The sequence below is a fragment of the Pseudochaenichthys georgianus genome, chromosome 5 (assembly GCF_902827115.2).
Source record: "Pseudochaenichthys georgianus chromosome 5, fPseGeo1.2, whole genome shotgun sequence".
Classification (NCBI taxonomy): Eukaryota; Metazoa; Chordata; class Actinopteri; order Perciformes; family Channichthyidae; genus Pseudochaenichthys; species Pseudochaenichthys georgianus.
The window spans coordinates 4,973,927-4,993,422 of NC_047507.1; the positions used below are offsets into that span (position 1 = coordinate 4,973,927).

The window sequence follows — 19,496 nt, forward strand, 5'->3', positions numbered from 1 at the left end:
CCCTTTTCTCAGAATTAGACTTTTAAATGTCACTTTTTCTTTTTTAAATGTGATTATTTATTTATTTTTTACTTTTTTCCAGAATGTGGCTTTTCTTTTAAAATCATTTTGTGACATTTTGTGACTTGCAATTATTTGCCCCCAGACTTAAAAAAAAGCGTTATAATACCATAGTCACAACCTTAAATGCGCATTTAATAGAGTAGTTACGGTAGAGAAGTCATCCATACTTTCACCTCTCAAAATGCTGCCTTCAGGGACTGTTGGAATCATTGTTTATTCCGCTTTGTGTCACATGAACATCGTTTAAGAGAGTTTGAATTGTGTTATTTTTATCACCACGTCTGTAGAGTCATTAATAGCAAATAGAATGTTGACATTTTACAGAATAGATTGCAACTGTAGCTTTATAATTATCTATGATGTCTACTTTTAGGTTTCATTGTTTTTAATAACAATCAACTTCATCCAGATGTTGTCTTTTGTATTTAAAAGTTATACGACAAGTATATGTCTTCTTAAAAAATTAACTCAAGTGATTATATTTTACGATTAAAAACTTTTCAAACTTTTTGGAGAAGATTTACGAGGTGCACTTGAACGCACCAAAAGTCTCGGTCAATTAGTTGAGTTTAGACAGTGAGGAGAGCCTGTAGTGGGTCTGTGAGCACTCCACCAATGACCAGCTAAAAACGCCCCACTGCTCCGACTCAGAACAGCGGGGGTGGGGAGTGAAAAAGTTTGGCTTTGGACTTTCGGAAACCATGGGATTCGAGCTGGACCGCTTCAAGGGCACCGTGGACCCGGATTTTAAATGCAACTTGTGCAACAAAGTGCTGGAGGACCCGCTGACGACTCCGTGCGGTCACGTCTTCTGCTCCGGCTGCGTGCTGCCCTGGGTCGTCCAGCAGAGCAGCTGCCCCGTCAAATGTCAGCGCATCTCGGCCAAAGAGCTGAACCACGTCCTGCCCCTGAAAAACCTCATCCTGAAGCTGGAGATCAAATGTGACAACCACGCAAGGGGCTGCGATGCCGTGGTGAAGCTGCAGCATCTGCCTGAGCACACCGAGATGTGCGACTACACCCCGGCCAAGTGCAGGAATAAAGGATGCACGGAGGTCCTCAGCCTCGGGGACATGGATGCTCACATGCGGGAGACGTGCGACTGCAGACCGGTGGGGTTGTGCGAGAGCGGCTGCGGCTTGATGCTCACTCTCAGAGAGCAGAGATTACAGAGCCACTGCTGCCTGAGAACCCTGAAGGCGCACAACAGCGCACTGCAATGCAAAATCATCAGCCTGGACAGAGAGTTCAAGCAGCAGACTATTAAAGCCAACAAGAGGGAGAAGGCACTGCTGGCTCAACTTTCGGAAGTGCACAGCGAGCTGCAGATGACAGCTCTGAAATATCAGAAGAAATTCACCGAGTACAGCGAGAGGATCGATTCCCTCACCAAGACCGTGGCTTTCTCATGCAAGGTAGGCTACTTTTAAGGAGTACACGCAACTTTTGTCCTCTTGTACACTGTTACTTTCTCCCTGTCACTGAGGGATAACCTGCATTCTGATTTAAAACAAGTACAAAGAATACATCTATACTTCTAAATTGTTGGTTCTGATTGTTCATTCTGCATACATTGCATTTTCCTCCTCATTAATCCTTGTTTCTGTGCCAACTTTATTTAAAATATCTTCCTCAAAATGTGTGCTTGCTATCTTGGACTTACTCTTCCCTTTACTTGGCTTCCATGTTGTTTGGATAGCTTTGAACTACTCCCCAGATGAAAATAGAACTTTGAGGATTTAAGGGATTGTCCTCCTTCAAAGTGTTCAGGAGTCCTCCAGTGCCTTTTCTTCACTGTCTGTTTTTGAAACATGGATGTCAGCTGTGCCTGTGGCCAGCTGGCAGTCAATGGGGGAGGGCCACATATTTACTGCAGTTCTGTACACAACAAGAGCCAGGTTGCAGTTATATTGCCTCCTCGCAGCATGCTTGTTTGAGGCTCTCCGTCATCTGGTGTTAGCCCCTTTCCCCCTGAGACAATCATAACAAATTAGAACCATGGATGTAGCAAAGTTACTGGCACTAAAGTTGTATGTGTTGTTGAAGAGATCAGTTCCCATTTGAAGAGCTAAAAGTCCCCATGTTCTGTGGATACTGTGATAATGGATAAAAGGTGGAGTATTTCCTGCTGGTCACTGCTGGTTAATAGTGTGTCTAAATCTGTGGGCTAACGGCCCCTGTTGGGGTCCAGGAGCCCTGGTGTAAGGGTGTTTTATGGCTCAAATGTAAAAACCCCTAATGCCTCCTGTAGCAACCAATTATCAACATCATAAACGATGGAGTAGTTCATAAGTAACTTAATGAATTGAATTAGTGCATGGTGGTTGCACTGCTGCTGTGATCGGCAGAGGGGAGGGGTCCTCCTGTAATAATCAGGCTAAATTATACAATCTGTCCGAGAACAGGAGGTGGAGCTTTTGATTGGGCGCACACTGCTGACAGGGTTACATAAAGTCATGTGGATGAATGGGAACCTTCATGGACACTGCTCTTTAAACTTACACCTCTTAAACGGGAAAGTCTGGATGTGTTGAAGTGCAGGAGATGGCGGTCAGCACGTCTAAAGGAAAACCAGACCTTAGTCCTGGCATGAATGCAAAGCAATTTTCGATGCTATATTTATTATATTTTCACCGCTTTACCTTAAACACAGAGCCCTCTCTGACTGGGAACTGAAGCTGTTCTTTTCCTTCAAGCTGTCTTAAAACTCCCCCAGTCAGAGTTATTGTTCTTCCGCTGCCTTGATCAGTTATTATAGCTCACGGTTTGTGTCTGTTCTCTTTAACACACCAAAGTCACACGGTAACACAAGCACACTAACCGATTGAGGCAGACCAGCAGCGCCAGTGTTTTGCGAGGTAAAATAAAAAATGTCGTCAATGCTATGAAGATATTCTGAACTCAAGTTTTTTAGGTGGGCCTTTCTTTAAGGTGGCTTATGTTTAGCTTCTTCCCGTGCCCATAGCAGTACATTGCTTAGTAGTTTTGTCTGCTCCTTCAAACTGGGGGTTTTCTACCCGCCATACTGTAGGTAAAACATTCACTATTGACCTTATACAACCCTACTTCCGAACCAACCTTTTAACTCTCTCTTTTTAGTCATTGAAGTTTCGATTTCTCACTCAACTGCACATCTTGTTTAAGTGACATCTTCCAAAAACCTCTATTCTCTTTTGTTTTGGTCCTCTTTTCCCTTGGTGGTTTCATTTCTTCGCTATGAACTCAATACCCAGAAAAAACATTTTCCGCTAGAATGGCAAATTGCGCATCAAAATCACCGATCCGGGGAAATGGTGAAATCGCTCGTGCTGGCGTACAGGGGCTTGCTGGGCCTGAAACACAGCTGGTTATCATAGTTCATTTCTGTGTTCCACTGCTACCACTGAGATATGTGCAAAGGTAACAGAAGTGCTTTGTTCTGAAATGTACATTAAAAAAAAGCAGGAATTGTTCCAGAACCCATTCACATAAGAGTTGATGAAACTACATGTTGTGGATGATGTAGTTGGTTGGAAACCTTTTCTTATTGAAATAGTTTTAGAAAGACTCATTCATTGTGTCCAGTCAAGCAGAGAGCAGGCTTGTTTGGTGGGAGAGCCTCAACACACATGGCTACATGAAACGGAGCATAACAAGTGGGATTAGCAGTGGTGGGCGGGCCACTTGCAGACTGCTACTGAAGCCCCCTCAAAGCATTACTTCCTGTTGTTATGGTGTCAGTGATGTTATCAGGTTTGGTGACACTCATTGCCTCTCTCGTGGGGGACATCGTGATTTGTCAAAGCGGGAAAAGCCCAGGTTACTGACATGTATAATGGCTCCGTTCTTTTGAATCCATGCTAGGGAGCCAGCACTCATAATGCCATGAACCTGGAACAGCTAAATGGAGTGCATCCGTTGCCATGTTGCACAAAGGTACATTTCCATGGTGAAAGTGCAGGTTTGTTGTGACATGTTTCTTCCTCGATTTACTGTGGAAGAGGGAATACGGGGCCTATCGTTACGGGTAACCTACTTTTGTTTGTTTTTGCAACTCCGTCGCTTCTCGGCTTGGACTTCCTGAGCCAGACGGAGGGTTTTAATGTCTTCTTTTAATAACCAGGAAGCGACTATGAAGGAGATCAAGCTGACCTGGCTATGTGGAATTACTGACATGAGTTTCCAATAATAGTCCTCCTGACACTTTTTAAATGTCTTGTCTACCATAGCAATAAAACAAAGCCAAAACAAAGTAGCTCGGATCTTCCTCCGGGTCACTTCAGGGCTGCTAGAATTGCTCTCACACTTTCCATTTAGTTTCATCCCTGCTTTTGTACAGAGTTCCTCTTCAGCTGCCGTGGAAGACGGTGTTTGTACTTTTTTTTTTTCTCAGTTGAATTATACTTAAAGTTCATGGTAATCAACTGTTCAAACTTAAAGTTCAGGGTAATCAACTGTTTAAAACATACTGTTCAAAATGTTTTCTCCAATAAATGGATGTTTTCAAAGTCAATGAATAATCGCAATTACAATTATTGACCCAAATAATCGAGATTATGATTTTTGCCATAATCGAGCAGCCCTAATTTAACACTATAATGTAGCCCATTAGTTATCACATATTCATTGGTGCCAATTTAATATGTCATAAATCACATCGAGAAGTCGCTGAAAACACGAGTTCTGGGCATTTTATTTGAAAGTAAACCTTAAAATAAAGGAATTGATTAGGTTGCTGATTCCTTTGTATACATACTTTAGCTTCACTGATGATCTAATCGATTTGAAATCCATCACATCATCAGACACAAACTGCTATCAATTAACCACCATGATCAAGCCACTGAGTTTCTGCTTCTTCAAGGAATACTTTAATCCCAACATGATCATTTGTTTATCAATTACCCACTCTGCGTCACTTTGATTCAGCGCTGCAGTATCTTGAGTGTACGACGTCGGCGATTCAAAGCACTGGACTTCCCAGGTACCTCAAATGTGTTTTGATTCGAGTCCTCTTTTGCCAATTCCATTCCTTAAGTTAACGTTGTCATTCTCAGATACTACCTTGGTAATTAAAAATACAACAAATCTTATTGGATCGAAGTAAACATAATTTTTTTTTTAACAACAACTAGGCCTACACTATATCAACACATCAGTTAATAAACTCAGACACAGCAACTGGTGCCGTCTAAATAATTGTCGCAAACATTAATGTGCTTGGAAAGTAGCGAGCATCTGACTGGATAAATGGGACTTTCTTCATTCAATAAACAGGCATCCAATACAGCGTTTCCCCTACCATTGTCTTGGAGGGGTGCTGCGCCCCGCCAACGGAGCCCCGCACCCCCCCCCTGAAATTCAAGGTGTTTAAAAAAATAAATAATTATAATTATTTTTTAAATATATATATATATGCCGTACTTTTCGGACTATAAACCGCGACTTTTTCCCCCATTTTTTTTGTACAGCTAACGGCCACTAGGGAACCTCCTAAATCTATGGATTTGACAGGTAAAATTAACCACCTTTAACTCTATGGGCTCTAGGACCGGTCCGCGCCCGCCACCTCTAAGCGGCGGGAAAAGCTGGAGGCCGGAAAAGAGTGAGACAGGTAGCGCGCCAAAGTAAAAGTGGAACCGAGAGACAGAACGAGAGCAAGACAGACGGACAATTTAGCTGCTGCGGCTTATATGCAGGTGCGCTTTATAGTCCGAAAAGTACGGTGTATATATATATATTTAGCACCAAATTGCAACTAATCCATATTCTACTGTCACTTTTCACATTGAACATATGCTCTTTTATTAAATAAACTAAACGCTTTCATTTTAAGTTGTGAGTTTAGTGTGTTTGACCCTAAGAAACACTGATGCATTAATCAATAACAATAATCCACAGCTCCTCTCTCTGCTCCGGAGGATTTAAAATATATATCCCGCCTCCCCTCCCCCGCTCAGGCAGCACCCCCCCCCCCCCCCCCCCCCCAAAGCAGTAAACCTAGAGGAAACACTGCAATAGATAATGGTCGTTTTGGGGGTGAGAAGTATCCCCTTCAATTCTAGGCAAATGAAACATTTTGTTCTGCATTACAGTACCTTCACTATAATAAGATCAGTTTTAAGAGGCAGACTGAGGGAAGCAGTTTGATGCAGGACAGACTCGGAAAGTGTGACTGTTGCTGAGGAGTGTGCCAAGGGAGCAGCAGACCAACATTTCTCTGCCAGTGTGCTCTCTTTCCTCGCCGTCTTGTTCTTCTTTTCCCATTAAAGTTAATGTTTACTTGGCATCTCTTCCATGTGTTCCAGTGTGATCATGTTTTGCCTTTTTGGTGGTGTTATTTTTTATCACCCAGGCATACCTTTTTGTTTAAGTAAACACACAACCTCCTGAAGAGATTAACCTCATTTTTTAGGGATTAGAGACTTGCTAGAGCGTTCACAGATGTGGAAAAAACACTCCTTAATTACTCCGAGTTCATTTTAATGGTTCTCGAGGACAACCTTTTAAAATTCTTCTAATTTGTTATGAGGGCTTGTGGCTATTCAGTTTAACTCCAGTGAAGGACCTGTTTCTTCTTTTTTTGTCAAATCCGTTTTCACTTGACGCCCAACTGTTTTCTTGTTGACAGTAACGGCTGTAGTCTCTCTAATGGGGAGGCATGTGTCGCTAATGCTGTGCCGTGACACATTGCAGGAGCACACATTCCCGAATGGCCTGACATGCACATGATGGTCTTTTTAGAATATAGGGCAGTAAGGACACTGTACATGCCAAGCTTTATATTTAGTCGCTCTGCAGTATGTAGCAGCATACTGGAGTGGCAGCTGAAATTATGTTTCCTCATAACTCCCTTTTAAGTCCTGCTTGGAAAACAACTATTAAGAGCTGACTGTGCTGGTTTCCCAGAGGTTTTCATGTCATGTTGTCACTGAGTAAGAGGTCCTCTGGTGTATTAATTACAAAGGACAACAGTTTTTGAGGGGGAAGGGCTTTTCTGAATGGTCACTGTTGGTCTTTCAGGGAGTGGCCAAAGCCAAAGCTGAATGATTTGAGAACAAATATTCAGTTATTGTTTTATTTTTCCGACAATATTAGCCAAATACTAATATTATGGTTCAAAGCCACGGAATGGATGAAATGGATAGTTTGTTTATCTTTTGGAGCCCAGCAGAATTGGGAAATTACATTTAGATTTATTATAATTTCAATTTGAGGCTTACAGTTTTAAACGAGGGTATTTGTACCAAGCATAATCACAAACTTGTCTTGTGTCTAGATTCATTGAATATCAGATTCTTGTTCTTTAGGTCCTTAGAAAATAATGTCCATTTAAAGGGGACCTATCATGCAAAATGCACCGTTGTACTTCTTTTACACATGAATATGTGTCAGGGATGGCATAAAACCCTCTCTCTTTTCCTCCATGCCCAAAATCTGTAAAAACGGGGCTTTAACGGATCTGATACAGACTGATACAGATTTGAAAATAGTCTGACGTCAGTGACGAGAAGCTCCGCCTATATGGCCAACTCTCCACCAATCGGGGGAATGAGAGGTTGCCGTGGCATGGTAACAGCATGGTAACAGCATGGTAACAGCATGGTAACATGAGGCTAACTCTGCCCCTCCTTTGCAGGGGGGCGTGGTCGGCTGCAGCGCATGCAAAGACGGGGTGGAGGAGAGGAAAATAGAGCTAAATGGGGCATGGCTAAAATGCATGATCTGTTTGGTATTTTGAAAAAGAAAACGTATAAATATACCTTTTTTATATAGGAATGGCCCTACAATATATTATTAAAATATAGCATGATAGGTCTCCTTTAAGTTAAACTGTCGAGTCGTCCATAGAAGCCCTGAATAATTAATCCCATTTACTAATATAACATCGGTCTCTCAATAACATTCGGATATCATTTTGATGTTCTATTTAATATCAACTACTTGGTTAATGACAAACCCATGGTATGTCACACCCAACAGTGTTTTGATATCCAGCTAACGACCACTAATTATACTGTTGACAGTTTAGCATTGTAACCGCTAAAACTAGCCTTAGCTTCACAGACTTGGCCTACATTATGAACTACTTCATAGAGTCCTGGAAGTCAAGACTCAGCTTTTTGAGTGATAAACTTAACACATAGTATAAGACAGAGAGTTTTACCATGAACTTCGCACGCTGCCATTCATCATACTCAACAACTACAGAGCTATTGTTAGCCGGTTAGCTAAAATGTTTATTTATCTAAATGTTAATCGTACAGACACGGGACCTCAGACAGATTGTTAACTAGAGAACGGTCAATAACAAGTTCAGTCTCTTTTTATGGCTTACACCACGAATATGCAAGCAAAATGCCAGCAGTGTGTAAAACCCTATTTTGCTACACCTTGGAAGCAGCTGTTAAATATGTATTATCATTAAGCCCATTACATTTGAAAGTGGCACTGTTTCAAACAGTTTTAATATAAAATCAATTCATTTCAGCCCTAGTAAAGATGTGAGTTCTCACCTTTACACTTTCAGATCACCTCATGCAGAGCTATCATTAATTAACTCAATACAATGTGTTACACTGTTATCCTTAATACATAAGATAATGGCATTTTCCTGCTCTGTTCTTCTATAAATGCAATCATTCTCTAGCTCACCTGGAGCTAATCAAGGATTGTTATGTCATAACCTCCTACCATCTCATTGTTCACGTGTCTCTCCTCTGTCTGTCTTTAGGAAGGCGAGACAAAAAGCGTGACGGTTGTCCTTCTTCGTGAGGGCGGATCTCTGGGTTTTAACATCGTAGGAGGAAGGCCATGCGCGGTAGGTTGAAAGCCGAGCGTCTTGGAGGTTTCATCTCCCCCCGGTGATCAGCCAAGTATCATATAGCAACGCAGGAATGAATAGCACATACTTGAAGCACCACAGACTTTCTCTGTACTGACGTACACATCTTTGACATTCATGCATGTGTTTTGTAGTCTGTGGATTGATGCACCGCATCTATTACGTTTTATTGTGTTTATAAATTGGTCTGGTTTCGTGGATTTGGCATTACAGATTAAAAAAACTATAATTACTTTTATGAGAGTTAAATCTGGGATTATGGTTTTGACCGCAGTTGTTTTGTCTCTAATTGAGAGGATTTTGGTGGTGAGGTAAACACAGAGGAGCGGAAAGGGTCTTTTTATCCCAGCCTGAACCTTTCACGGCCACTTTTCCGCCCTGGGGGCTCTGAAGTGAATATCGTTAATGATGCCACAGGCTCTGCTGAGTGAAGGGTTGAAAATACCTCAACACTGGTTACCAATCTTCCATACATGGAGCCTCTTTCTGCAGCAGAAGTCCTATTGAAACCTATTCCCGTATCTGCTTCATTGGGACTGGACTGAATGGTTTCAGGGCTTTTTCTCCTCACTGACACAGTGACGCACTTTTCTGCAGCGACATAGATTATCATAGTAAAACTTTTTATAGCGGGAAACTATAAAAACATCTCCACATAAAAAGCTGTGTTTTCTACTGGAGCCTCCTAGATTTGCAACCTTTTGTGACAGCACCATGTATCAAGCCAAACCATAAGAGCGCAGATATAATACTTGGCTTTCCTGCTAGCCTCAAATCAACAGTCTGTGTATGAAGCTATTCATTAAAATGGAAATACCTAATATACCAGTAGCCTTTGACATCGTTTCATGTGGCTGTAACTCTGGCATGGCTTGGTACGAGCAATCAGCTGCCAGGTTCTGTGGTCTGTGTAAGGGCTAGTTTGTCTACAACTCTGAAGACAGGGGGTTAGTTGTAAAGCAAAGAAGTACGAATTGGTCGCAAAGCATTGCTGCGTTAACACTGTACACGATGCCTCTTGAGAGAGGAAGCAGAGCTAAAATAATTAATTGGAGTTAGCACTGTGACTTCTAAAGTTTCTTGAAGTATCCCATTACATTGCAGTTGTGTTGCAGGACTGTTTTACATTTGGTTTTAAAGAGAGTGCTGATAGAGATGTAAGCAGTCTTAGCTCTGACCCTGGTGTCATGGCGACAGATCTACCTCATATCAATCCAACATGTCCACATGCCCTTTTGCAGGCCAGAAATGTCCCTTCAGGCCTGGGAAGCATCTGAAATTAAAGCTAACCCTTGAGTCAACACTCACGGGCTGGGTTAAAGGGTCAGTTCACCCACATTTATAAATAGACTTATTTTTCTCCTTCACCCCGACTGGTATCCAGCCCTCGGATATATTTGAATACATTGGCTCAGATTCTGGAATGAAATAGTTGTGACCCATTCGGGCTTTCATTGTGTTTTGTTTATCCCCAAAAGTGGGATTTTGCACTCAGTCGTAAATTAGTTGAAATACATTTTCAGTAGAAAACTGCACTTAAGAATTGAACTTGTTTTGGTGCCTTTTGTGTTCAGTTCAATGGTATTAAATACATGTGTCTTTTGTTCCATTATGCCGGAAGTCATTTTGTGGTATTTTAGCCGTAACAATATTGTGTTGGTTGCCGATCATATATCGTTAATGCAAAACGTCCTTTATATCACGCAGCCCTACTTCCTGGAAATAGCTTGCAGCTAAATATGACGATTGATCCGAGAAGTTTTTTTAAATGACTTCAGAAAAAACTGCTATTAAAGTTTATTGAGTTGGTAAAAGTTTCAGGAGATTCCTCAACTTTACTTAAAGGCAAACAATTCTTCCTTTCCTGGTGGCGGCAACTGCTCAATGTTTCCAGGGTTTCAAGAAGTAGCGTGCAACTTTTTATTGAGAGATTTATTGGGATTTGTTTCAGACTTTATGAGAAGTGTGTATGTACACCACTATCCTCTGACAATCGTAGCACTGTGCGGTTTTTTATTGGCAAGACATTAATTTAAATGTATTCTCACAGGACGACAATGACAGCACCTCGAATGAAGGGATCTTTGTATCCAAGATCATCGAGGAAGGACCGGCGGACAAGGGAGAAGGCCTTCAAATCCACGACAGAATAATAGAGGTATGTGTTTCATATGGAGGAAGTCGATGTGCTGGAGATAGGGAGGTTGGGTTATGTGACAGCTGCCGTCTACCTTATAAAGATGACGACGGCAAGGAGGCAATATTTATGTTCTTTAGAGAATTAAACTCCAGCGGAAAGCAGCACGAGTGACACGGTGAATATATATTTTCGCTTTTTACTTCAGCTCAATCCTGCTGACAGTAAATGTTCCAACTGATACTTCTGCCAATCAACACTCAGGCAAAGGCTTTGTTAAGTGGGGCGTCGCCGCAGATCGAGGCGAAGCTGTCTGTCTGAGTGAAAAAGAGCCCAGTGTTCGCTTCCTAGCTGACGAATCCATTATGACAGAGCTGCCGTGTAGGATCCTCCTCTCGCCTTTAAACGGAATCTCTCGTGGAAAGGTCGGCTCACCCTGAGGTCAACTTGAGGGATGCGTTGAGAACTCTGCGTCACAAAGGTTGCTTTTATAGAACAGTTGTCAAGCAGAATCCCACACACTGGCTTCATTGAGCGGAGAGGTTCATGTGCATTACGAATGTGTATCGCCGCCTGCCGCAAGATGACAAATATGGTTTGTCGCAGGCTTTATTGTCAAACCTCAGTGAAATCGCCCCGGAGCTTTTTAACCAGACGGACATATTTGTTTACAAGAAAAGAAGACTTCGACATCTGGACCAAGTTGATCACTCTATCCTGTCATTTAGGCAGAAACGCCTCAAGCACTCTGGCACAAGCCTCGTGCCACAGCTCTAAATAATGTGGTTGTAAGTACGGCAGAACCATAACCAAGATGTGACATGTTGGTCCTCAGGTATAATCACTTGCAGTATCACAATCAAGTGGCTTTAAGCTTTCTGCGACCCGAGATCCCTCAACAAAGGGCCGGCGGAACGGGCCGTTCTGGTGGCTTGAGGTCAACAAGAGACTCCGAGTGGGCCACAAGATGATGAGCGAAGAGACATGAGCTCATGAACGTGGCACTTGAGTGTGTGTCTTCTGCAATGCATCGGCTGTTTCTATGAGCGTTCTTCCATGGGTTTGCCACGGCGTGTGTGAAGGTTTGGGAATCATATTAACGGGCCAGATGTTGCTGTATTTAGTTACTGGAGAAGATATCGTGTGTGTGTGTGTGTGTGTGTGTGTGTGTGTGTGTGTGTGTGTGTGTGTGTGTGTGTGTGTGTGTGTGTGTGTGTGTGTGTGTGTGTGTGTGTGTGTGTGTGTGTGTGTGTGTGTGTGTGTGTGTGTGTGTGTGTGTGTGTGTGTGTGTGTGTGTGTGTGTGTGTGTGTGTGTGTGTGTGTGTGTGTGTGTGTGTGTGTGTGTGTGTGTGTGTGTGTGTGTGTGTGTGTGTGTGTGTGTGTGTGTGTGTGTGTGTGTGTGTGTGTGTGTGTGTGTGTGTGTGTGTGTGTGTGTGCTGAAAGGACGGGAAGAGCCTAAGGAGCTAGCAAAGCACCCTATTAAGTGACCTTTTCTTTTCAAGAGGTGAGAGATTATTTGACAGATAGCATCACAATAAATCATCCAGCCATTGAAATAGAAATGGGCAGTTCAGAGATGCTGTTCCACTGTGGATGGGAAACCTGATAGCACATTACGAAGACTCGTTCTTTGTTCGCTGGGTCAAACAAAGGTTCCATGTCATGGTGTCACAATAAGAAATTCAACGTCACATGTTTGCGATTGTGCCGGTTGCTTCTTTAACCCCGGGCCGTTGGGCTGTGAACTCTCGGTGGTGAATCAACGGAATTGAATCCGGATCGTAGAAACAACTTCTCCCGCATCCGGTGTGGAAACGCTGAAGCCTTTGAATCTGATCAGATCTCATGAAGTAGGATTTGGCATCAGTGGCATTCACACACATCTATAGGACACGTTTTAGTACATGTGTAACGATCTTTGCAGAAGCTATATTTTCAAGGTACACCTTTTTAAAAATAGGTGCTTTTGGGATGGCTAAAAAGATCCATGAACCAGAGGTGATGATCGGTGACCATTTTCTTGTTTTTCAATTTAGTCCAAAACCTCAAACGGTCATTAAAGCGCAAAACCTGAATCAAATAGTGAGATGTTTGTTGATGACAAATTGATTCCCAAATAAATGACCAAACCTGGAAACAATTGATCAACAAGGCAATTCATGGAGTACCGTAATTTTCGGACTATAAGCCGCAGGTGTTTTAATGTTGAATTACCATATGTAAGCAGTCCAGCCTTTCGGAACCCGTTGGTGATCGTGGATGTTTTGACACTCCTCCATGCCGTCAGGATCCACTCGCGAACTTGAGCGAAAGTTGCTTTCCGCATGCGACCAGTTTTGGTGAATGATTTATCGCCGCTAGTCCTCCACGCCTCCCACTGAACGAAGGGTTTGTGCATGAAAACGTCCTTTGCACAAACTGTCTCGCTCTCGTAATGTCCGTGTGTGTTGCTCTCGTTCTGTCTCTCGGTTCCACTTTTACTTGTGCGCGCTACCTGTCTCACTCTTTTCCGGCCTCCAGCTTTTCCTGCTGGAGCCCGCCGCTTAAAGGTGGGGGGCGCGGACCGGCCATAGAGCCCATAGAGTTAAAGGTGGTGGACTGTCACCTGTAAAATCCATAGATTTAGGAGGTCCCCTAGTGGCCGTTAGCTGTACAAATCCGTAGATTAGCCGCACCGTTATATAAGCCGCAGGGTCGAAAAATGGGAAAAAAGGCGCGGCTTACAGTCTGAAAATTACGGTAATCGTTATGTGCAATCTCAGGGTGTCCGCGGGGTCTTAAAAAGTATTAAAAGTTGATAAATCAATTTAGCGAAAATTAAGGCAATTAAAAAGTATTCTGTGATTCTGTGGAGTTTATTGATGGCATCCCGTTGGGTTTGACGTCATCTGAACGGGACATCGCACGCTCACTGCTTGATAGCGCGCGAGGGTCCGTTTACGCCGGTTGCTAAGCAACATCGTTATGGGGAAATGCAAGTCTGCGTCCAAACGGTTGGAAGATAAGGAGGAAGGACAATCGATACTGTATATAGTCAATGTGAGGTGAAGTGTGTCGCCAAGGTAACCGGTTAGAACTCAAAGTGGCGATGAGGTCTTAAAATGTACGGAAAGGGTCTTAAAAGGTTTTACATGTGACTTCAGGATTCCTGCGTATACCCTGAATCTAAAAAGTAAGCTTCAATCAGCTCTTCAGCTCTCAAGTTTTTCCTTTTAATCTTTCCTATTTACCTTTAAGGTGTTGGCTGCAACAGTACTTCTAAAAGGCAGCGGCTTCAGAGCACCTCTTGCCAAAAAGAGAGCTTGAAAAAACACGCTGTATACTTTTTTAATAAATCCTTTTGCACCTTGGTTTGAGTTTAAATGTACTTTTTATAGGTGTATGTTTTAATGTTCCTTGTTTAAAGCTGCATTGACTTAGGGTTAACAAACTAACAACATGACACAGACTTATTATCCCATTAGCATTCATTTGGGGTTTCTGGCCATGTGATGAGCTCGTTTAATTATTCACACATGTTCACAAGTTTTTACTTTTGTCTGTCCATAGCGTAAATATCTGCTTTATTGTTGCGGTAAAAAGGTTAAATAGAGTGGAGAGTGGGCTGGAATTACGAAAACATAAATTAGTCTAAATCTATGAACCACTACGAGTTATTTTTAGCATCCTCCACCACATCACCACCCTCATTGACATCGCAGTAGACAGGCATGTTCTTCCTTTGTTCCCTCGCAGGTGAAATCTGACTTACGGAGGCAATCTCTTCGACAGCCCTCACAAGCCATAGCATTACCCCGCTGCGGGGGATCGACCGCTCTGTAACAGAACAATCATATTACATGGAGCGCTGAAGAGCAAGTTCACCTGAGGAGGCAGAAAACCTGAGCTGTGTTCTCTTCCTGTAGTAGAGGTGTTGGTTCCAGTAAGTCTATATGGATGTCACATGTACATGATGATCCACGGCTCGCCCTTCTATAACAGGCTCTTAGCGGGGGAGTGTGAGAGCAGATGGCTGTCCTCTCACTGAGCTATAGGCTGGTATGAATCAGCACATGAATGCCTCCTTGTTCAACCGGACATTTTCCTCATAAAAACCTGGAGCCGTGTTTGCTTTCGCTCGCCTCTCTGCATGCTGAAAACTCTTAGCACTGTGGTCAGGATCTGCTGCCCGTGTGTGCCGCGGGGATTTCATAAATAAGTTCTGATTCCGAGCTACGAGGGGATCGCCGTGGAAAAAGGGCCTCTGCTCTTCAGCTCTGCTTTCCACACCGCTGATTGACATGTTATTTAGAAAGTCAAGTGTTTACGTATGCATGGAATCCCATCTTTTTGCCACCGATGTCTCCACACAATGAGCAACACTGGAACAATCCTGACCTTCCACTTCCCCTAGGCCTCTTGGCTTGTGCAATGCAAAGCCAATGTCACAATCCGCGAACGAGCGTGCCTGGACTTTTAAAGCGAAGGGGATGTTTTCGGTGCAGGCTCTGGAGTGTGAAAATAGGAAGAGAATGGAGACGCCTGGGCTGCTGTTGTTAACGTCGCCTTGTAAATCCTCGGCAAACATTCTTAGGTCGCAGAGGGTGAGCGGCAACAAGTACTTTAAAATAAACTGACATCGGGAGCAGCCGGTTGGAATATGGAGGTTGTTTGTGGATGGAGGCGAGGGAAGGAATGTGCCCCTGCTAAGACAATGTTTGCATGCATATATTCTCTGGATAAACGGTAGAATTTGTAGAAAAACCTTTTCATTCAACTGCTTGAATGATTTTAAAGTACTATTGCTGGTTTTTAAAGCACTACATCAGGGGTGTCAAACTCAATTTCATCACGGCCACATCAGCATTATGGTTGCACTCAAAGGGCCGGTTGTAACTTTAAGACTATATAAAAATACATATATAAATATTTTATATATTTAAAATAATGTATTCTATTACTTTATTGCCTCTGCATTGGATTATTATCGGATAGGGTAAAAGCTTCATAGATAACTACGTCTGAAAGAAGAAGTCTAGGGCAAATAAGTGCAAGTCTCTTCAGTGAGAATGTCACAAAATAATTTTAAAAGAAAAGCCAAATTCTGAAAAAAAGTTACAGTTAAAATAATCTAATGTAAGATGCATTGTGGGACATGTAGTTTATGGACATCGTGCATCTGTAAATCGGCCTGTAACCGTATCATAAACATATTACATTCTTTCAGAGCTCTTGCGGGGCCACATGAAATGAAGTCGCGGGCCGGATTTGGCCCCCGGGCCTTGAGTTTGACACCCCTGCACTAAATGGTTTCGGACCAACTTATATTAACGAGCTCCTGCTAAAATATGAACCATCCAGGAGTGTCAGGTCTGCTTTCTGCTACAAGAGTCAGAACTAAACGAGGAGAAGCAGCGGTTAGTTGTTCTGCCCCGACCGTCTGGAACAAAGTCCCTGAATCCGGCAGGTCAGCTGCAACTGTTGATATTTTTAAATCGAGACTAAAAACGTGTTGACGCTGCATTTGGATGAGTTGTTCACATTGTAACTGCAGTATGGCTTTTTATCCATGTATTTTATACCTGTTGATTTTATTATCTTTGCTTTTGAAATGCCTTTTAATAATGTGCTTCATCTGTACACTGTTCTTAAATGTCTTTTGTCTTATTTCGTAAAGCCCTTTGCGTTGCCCCGTGCGGAAAGGTGCTCTATACATAAACCTGCCTTGCTTGATACAACCGTAACCCCTGGTGATGCATGGACCAAAAATAGAAGGAATATTTGCGCCGGTAAAGTTTAATGCAAGTTGGATTAGCTGCCAGCAACCCCTGCTCCTTTAATCTGTTGAGATGCATAATGATTTGTTTTAGGGTGAGTAGCTTGAGCGGTAGGAATGTAGGCTGCTCTTAAAACAGCACTGTATTATTTATTGGCAAAGAATATGAAAGTTGAACCGTCGTCCTGAGACTTTGTAACTCCCTACGTCCATATCAGCTTTATTGTGTTTGACGCAACCTGTTCCCATGGCCTTATTGCTGCAGCTTATACTAATTACCAAAGTATCAATGGGTGGCGAAAGTTAACTCCATTGTCGATGTTTAAAACATGAGAAAAACGACTTTGTACTCCAATGAATACATTTGATCCTAAACCGCCAAGAGTGATTTCACGTCTATATTTAAAAGTGACACCCCTTAAGGATGCACATATGCAATCTCGTACTTGTCAGTCACGAGCTGTAAGAGTTGCGAGGTTACCCGCGGTGAGCCACTGAACACCCCACAGTTCCTTAGGTGTCGAGCCCCAGCCAGATAGCACTTGGCAGTGACTGACAGAAATGTGAAGTGAGCTGCGTTTGAGGTGGGTCCGAAGCATGCATGTCAATGAGCCATTATTCCTGTTTCAGTGTCGGGGCAGCCAAGTACGATTACCGAACAATTTAGGTAGGAATTGGAAGCAGAAACGCTGCCCTTTGCTGCATTTTTAGCTGCATTAATGTTTCCTTTGGTAATTCCAAATAAAATCCTGACGACAGAAAGGTTGGTTTCATTACAGCTGTTTCAGTAAGTGTTCCCTAATGTTCCCTATGCATTACATGGCATGTTGTACAATGCGCTCAAGGATAGTTCTACACTGTCCGTGTGTTTAAGCCCTGAATGAAATGCTATACTTGATTAGTTCACACTGTTATTATTACCTCCGCCAAGGAGGTTACGTTTTCGGCTCGGTTTGTCTGTCAGCAGGATTATGGACAAACCTTTGGCCCAATGTTTGTATTCAACATGGTGGGATATTGTAGCATGGGCCAAGACATAACAGAGTTACGGCGTTCGTTACAATGGCAAGATGGGGCATTTGTGCTGCAATTACGTGGTGTCGAAAAACCCACAACATTTCCCAACTAAGAAAAACGCCCTTCAAGTCTCAACAACTTGAACATGGATATCAAGGTGTTGTTTGAATCCCCTTAGAAGAATTATACAACACATCCTCTTTCAACATTACGATGTAAGGCCCGACAATACAACGAAAAACGACTTCCCAACTCGGGGACACGGACAATCCGAGCAGCATGTGAATGCATCATCGGCATCGATCGAGTGCCATTCCAGTCGGCGCATGTAGTGTCACTGAATCTGGAGAGTTGTCGTGTCCGAAGGTGCATGTCACGAGTCCTCCTGGAGAAGCACTGTCAGATTGAACTGAAGCGTACGATTGTTCGGACTTCACTGTCACTAAGAAGTTCTCGCAGCATATGACATCGTTGGCAGGACATGTGGCAAAAGTTCCCCAGGTGTTATTTCTGACCCGGAGGGCTACGAGGAACAGACATAGCATTTATTTCCCTAAGGGGGGGTCGCATGTTGTTCGGCATTCTTAGGCAAGAAGCAGGCCTTTGTCAGGCTCTTTATTGGATGGTGGCCCCTCTGCAGGCGGCGTGTGTATTCCCCAGATGGGCAAGCTGAATGTGGCACCGCTCTGTTTCTCCTGTCTGGCCTTATAGACACGATGAATCCACCCCGGGCTAAGCGGGCCAATCCTAGCAGCGAGCCACATTCCTGTGCCCCGTGGTCCAGCTGAGGCAGGAGCAGGACATTAAATCAAATCTAACTTTAAAGAGTCCATAATCAGCTTCTGGTGGTAGCCGCTGCCCTATGCAGAGCTGGTTTTAAGAAGTGAGGACAAGCACACCTTTGTTTTCCACTGCTCCATACGGGGGGGGGGGGGGTAGGGGACGTTTTTTAAGATGTGGAGTCGTGTCAGTCTGGAGATGGTGTGAGTGGAGCTTACGCCTCGCTGCCTCCAGAAAGCTGCTTTTGTGTCTCTCCCGCTCGACACACACAGCATTTTGTATTTTCCACTCAGTTTAAACAGCTTGTGTCCTCAAAGGCCGTCCGCGCGCCTAATGATTTATGTGGAGACGTACAGTCTGGGCCTACTGTAAGTGTGTTTGCTCTGCTCCAACAAAGTCTCACTCCTGCCCCCTTGCTCTCTGGGGTTAATGTACGGCTCCTAAAAGGTCTGGAGAGGGCAGAAGTAGACAGGTGTGATTAAGGCACATTTTCCTGCCAGTCAATCACTGTCCTTGCGTAAATGGATCAGTAACAATCGTCTCAGGTTGCTCTTCCAGCTGCTTCTCGTGTCAGCCTGGCCCCCAAGCACAGACTACCCACCGACTCCTAATTAACTACCCTCAATTAAACCCTAATAAGCTGATTAACAGACCCTTAGTTGGGCTGTAATGGCCCGTCGTTTCCTCCCAGTGCCCCTCTGAAATGTATCTTGACGGCAGCATGTTAATGACCGCCCACTCCCTTTCTCCCTCTCCCTCTCCCTCACACTTTCTCTCTCTGGAAAAGACAGTGGGTTTCCATCTGGTTAAATTACTGCCACAACAAGTTTGAAGCATTTCTTTAACATTAAAGGTGGGGTAGGTAAGTTTCAGAAACCGGCTCGAGATACACTTTTTGTTATATTCCATGGAATGCTCTT

General features: G+C 43.3%; 1 protein-coding gene across 2 annotated transcripts in view; it reads left to right on the forward strand.

The window, feature by feature from the left end:
- The first annotated feature begins 654 nt into the window (after positions 1 to 654).
- Positions 655 to 19,496, forward strand: part of pdzrn3b (PDZ domain containing RING finger 3b) — a 112,720-nt gene continuing 93,878 nt past the window's right edge. Inside the window, exons 1-3 of one of the 2 annotated variants that reach the window (XM_034083351.1) lie at positions 655 to 1,478; positions 8,777 to 8,863; positions 10,938 to 11,045. In XM_034083351.1, coding sequence (XP_033939242.1) covers positions 765 to 1,478; positions 8,777 to 8,863; positions 10,938 to 11,045 — 909 coding nt within the window. In that variant the 5' untranslated portion in view covers positions 655 to 764. The remainder of the gene's footprint in view (positions 1,479 to 8,776; positions 8,864 to 10,937; positions 11,046 to 19,496) is intronic. The other variant, XM_034083352.1, reaches the window with a different exon arrangement.